This window comes from Triticum urartu, chromosome 1 (genome assembly GCF_003073215.2).
Source record: "Triticum urartu cultivar G1812 chromosome 1, Tu2.1, whole genome shotgun sequence".
In the NCBI taxonomy this organism is placed as follows: Eukaryota; Viridiplantae; Streptophyta; class Magnoliopsida; order Poales; family Poaceae; genus Triticum; species Triticum urartu.
In genome coordinates, this window is record NC_053022.1 from 500,732,290 (window position 1) to 500,736,948 (window position 4,659).

Below are 4,659 nucleotides of genomic sequence, written 5' to 3' on the forward strand. Positions count from 1 at the left end.
CTCAACGGTAGGTGATGTAACTTGGATACGTATTTTCGCAGGGAAAAAGAGGCGCTGGAGGCGTAGAAACGCGCCACACACACATGGAGTTACCCATGACAGTACAAAACGGTGGCACTTTTTAAACCACCGCGTCAACGTCACAGCGGCCGGATTTACCGGCCCGAAAAGAGAAGAAAAAAGAAGAGAGGTGGGAATCCAGCCGGAGCAAAGACGAGTCAAAGCGGGAGCTCCCCAGCGGAAGAAAGAGAGAAAGAAAGAAAAGGAAAGCAATCGCATTCTCCACGTGGCCAGCGCGCCCAGTCCAAGCACCCATCCCCTCCCCTCCCCTCACCTAAACCCCCCGCAACTCAACCTTAACCCACCCCCACCGCCAGCCCCAGCCCGTGTCCCTCCCCAGCCCCCAATCCTCAGATCCGCCTCCCCCACCGCGGCGCGCACGCACGCACCCGGCCACCGCCCACCCGGATCCAGATCCGCGCGGCGGCGGCGGCGCAGGCGAAGGCGAAGGCGAAGGAGGGAGCGATGGCCGGCGGCGGGGGCGCCGGCGGCTTGTCGGAGTCGGTGATGCGGAAGGTGCTGCTGTCCTACTGCTACGTGGCGGTGTGGATCTTCCTCTCCTTCGCCGTCATCGTCTACAACAAGTACATCCTCGACCCCAAGATGTACAACTGGCCCTTCCCCATCTCGCTCACCATGGTGCACATGAGCTTCTGCTCCTCGCTCGCCGTGGGGCTCGTCCGCGTCCTGCGGGTCGTCGAGCCGCCCTCCTCCCCGCCCATGACGCCGCAGCTCTACACCTCCTCCGTCGTGCCCATCGGCGCGCTCTACGCCATGTCGCTCTGGTTCTCCAACTCGGCCTACATCTACCTCTCCGTCTCCTTCATCCAGATGCTCAAGGCGCTCATGCCCGTCGCCGTCTACTCCATCGGCGTCCTCTTCAAGAAGGAGACCTTCCGCTCCTCCTCCATGCTCAACATGCTCTCCATCTCCTTCGGCGTCGCCATCGCCGCCTACGGCGAGGCCAGGTTCGACCTCCGCGGCGTCGCGCTCCAGCTCGCCGCCGTCGCCTTCGAGGCCACCCGCCTCGTGCTCATCCAGATCCTGCTCACCTCCAAGGGCATCTCGCTCAACCCCATCACCTCGCTCTACTACGTCGCGCCCTGCTGCCTCTGCTTCCTGCTCGTGCCCTGGATCTTCGTCGAGCTGCCCAGGCTGCGCGCCGTCGGCACCTTCCAGCCCGACTTCTTCATCTTCGGCACAAACTCGCTCTGCGCCTTTGCGCTCAACCTTGCGGTCTTCCTGCTCGTTGGCAAGACCTCCGCGCTCACCATGAATGTCGCGGGAGTGGTCAAGGACTGGCTCTTGATTGCCTTCTCCTGGTCCGTGATCCGGGACACGGTCACCCCCATCAACCTCTTCGGCTACGGCATCGCCTTCTTGGGTGTTGGCTACTACAACCATATCAAGCTGCAGGCGCTCAAGGCAAAGGAGGCGCAGAAGAAGTCCGCGCAGGCCGATGAGGAGGCTGGCTCCCTGTTGCAGGAGCGCGATAGCCACAGTGATCGCAAGAGCGAGAACCAGGCATAGAGCTCCAGATCGGATCCGGGCATGCCCACATTGGTTGGTTCTAAAATCCATTTGAGTGATCTTTCGTTTTCTACTGCATGCAGGCTAGGCTTGTTATTTTTCTTGATTTGCCATGGTAGAGGAATAAAAATCGAAGAAATGTATGATTCATTGGCAGTATGAAAATCGCGATGTACTTTGCCCACTCTTGTTTAAGTAGTTAAATTGTAAAGATCAATGGGGATGCTTTTGCACAATTAAGTTGCTGTCCTTCTACTTTTCATGGTGTAGACTATCATATCATATAGATCTGGTACATGCTTTCTGTCAGAATAAGTAATGTTTTCATAGATAGAAACATGAAAGTACTCGAAATTGTGATCGTTTGCTCACTATGCATCTTCCTTATCCTAATTATGATGTGTGCTGGACAGGGAATCTGGTGCAAAGTGCAAAGACTATAGTTTGGTCTACAGTTGCTTTCAAGGAGGTGGATGCCGGTTCTGGTTTATCTTTTTAACTTTAGTTGGATCTGAGGAGCAAACCAAGGCAATTTGTTGATCTAGGAAATACTTGCATTTGAACCTCCTTCTGGAGGGTTAGAAGGAACACTTATATTACCCTGTTATTTATTTTTGCGTTTTTGTTTCTCTCGCGCATTCCGTATTTATTTGTTCCAGTAGCCTAGGTAAAAATGTACTGCACATTGGTATCATTTCGGTGGGTATCATCTGGTGGTTATCATCTATATATAATGAGCTTACTGTAAACTATATTCAATAGTTGCCTCTTTTAGCTTTTCATATTGTGTGATTATGCATCGTTTTGTTGCATGGTTGGGTGAATATTTGCCTGATCAATTTTCACCTGGCGACGTATTGCTAAGATTCTTTTACATGTTATAAAGATAACACTATAATCAGTTCTAGTATATGGTTTGTTTTGTCACTAGGTGCGGTAACTTAAGTTGCATTGTCATGTACTCCCTCTGTCCCAAAATAAGTGTCAACTTTGTACTAGCTTAGTACAAATTTGTACTAAGCTCAAGACACTTATTTTGGGACGGAGGGAGTATTCAGGTATGAGAACCATGCATTCGATACAATCTAGGATTGCATTATTATCTTGAGAGTACTTAGCATTATGTCATGGAATTGGGGACCCTTCCTTGGCATTAATTTGCTTGCTGAGAGGAAGCATTGTTGAGCATATTATCAGTTTAATTGCCCCACCTACAGTTGAAGACTTGAACTGTGTTGTTAGGTTATGGTTGGTACCACAGTTGAAATAATTGTCTGTTGTCTTCATCCCTTAAATAAGCGGCTGGTAATCTAACCCTGCTAGCAGAAATTAAGGTGTGATGGTAGGGTTTCCTGTCCTCATAAATGTGGCCTGAAACTCCTGGTGCTGGTCGCTTGCTTTTTTTCTTTCTCTTTGGTGAAGTGTCTATTGTTAGCCATATTAAACTATACTACTGATCAAGCTAGTGGCAAACTGAAAGCGGCATAAATAGTTTATATCTTGTAGTAGAAGTTTTATCTTAGCCATATTAAACCATGCTGATACAGCAAGTGGCAAACTGATAGCGGCATAAATAGTTTTGTCTCATAGAAGGTTAATCTTATGCCTAAAGTCTCTGGCGACTTGTTCTTGGTAGGATTTCTGTTGTCAGGGTACTGCTAGGACATGCTCACGGAGATTTGCATATTTCTGTTGTTCTTTTTACACTTGGGTAGCTTTGTTTTCAAACCATGACGTGCATAATACTCCCTCTGTTCCAAATTACTCGTCGCAGAAACGGATCTTAGTTTCTTACTTGGTTAGCAATTGTTTTCAAAACTGATCAACTGCGTGTAGCAACAAAGCCACTATGGGGTGTACGTACTTCAACTGAACTGCATAATACTCGGTTGGCACCAGTTCCAGATTTCAGGTGTGTTGGTACCACAATTTGGGTGAGTTGCGTTGTGGAACTGTGGGGCAGAGCAACACGATGTTGGTGCCTGCGTTATCTGAATGAATGCTGGGGCAAAGCAACTGGGTCCTAGGATTGCGTAGGAGCAAATCGCTCGCCGTGTTTGGTGCACGCCACGCCGCGAGACAGGTTGTTTATGTGCGACACCACGCAATCCTTGCTCCTTTTGCAATTATTTTAGCAGTAAAGCGCATGTAGGCATGAGCATTTGGAGGTCCATGCTCGAGGATAGTGCGTGGGCTGCCATATCCCTTCCAACGCAAGGCAAAGTGCTAACGGGTAACACAACATGTTGTTCTTTGTACCAAATTCAGTTTCCTGTCTTGTGCTTATAGCATCGTATTTTTTTTATTCCAAAAGTCATCACTGTACACTCAAATAAACCAACGAAACCGGGGCATCGAAAAGCCGTTTTGGACATGTCCTCTTTGGCCATTAAAATTTGGTTACACTTCGCATTACCATCAAGAAAACTAACAACCTTATGTCGAGAGGCATCATTGATAAGCATATCCGCTATGGGCATGGGATACTCATCTTTGGGTGTAGCTCTATTTAAATCTCTGAAATCAATGCACACACTTAATTTGTTGGACCCTTTTTTTTTTACCACAGGCACAATATTAAAGATCCATTTAGTATACCTATAAGGTCTAATAAAATTAGCTTTAAGCAAAAGACTGATCTTGCTATAAATATTAGTGGTAATATAATATTGATCTTTTCAATCGGTCGATTTTATCCAGCGTTGTCTGTATGCAATTTTTATACAATTAATTTTTCTTTTGAAGTTGTTAATCATGTTGCCTTCCATAGTATTTTAATTGAAATACAAGATGCAAACCAAATTGGTTTTGGGGAAGTGCAAAGATTTCATTGTCTCCTTTTATTTGCATTTGAAGCAAGCCCATCAGCAATCACTCTTCTTACTTTATTCTATATCGTGTATGCCACTTTTAGTGAATACACATGACTATTACTTCCTCGGTCCCAAAATAAGTGTCGCTAATTTAGTATAACTTTGTACTAAATCAGCGGCACTTATTCTTAGGGGGTGGAGGGTTATAATTTAATGTTTTTTGGGGATTGGATGCTCGTGTCATTTTCAAGTTCGT

The 4,659-nt window shown here is 47.0% G+C and overlaps 1 protein-coding gene across 1 annotated transcript; it reads left to right on the forward strand.

The window, feature by feature from the left end:
• Nucleotides 1-425: 425 nt before the first annotated feature.
• On the forward strand, nt 426-2,342 carry LOC125522657 (probable sugar phosphate/phosphate translocator At2g25520). Its single transcript, XM_048687704.1, has 2 exons — nt 426-1,623; nt 2,004-2,342. The coding sequence occupies exon 1, from the start codon at nt 526-528 to the stop codon at nt 1,588-1,590; it is 1,065 nt and encodes a 354-aa protein (XP_048543661.1). The 5' UTR covers nt 426-525; the 3' UTR covers nt 1,591-1,623; nt 2,004-2,342.
• The last annotated feature ends 2,317 nt before the right edge of the window (nt 2,343-4,659 follow it).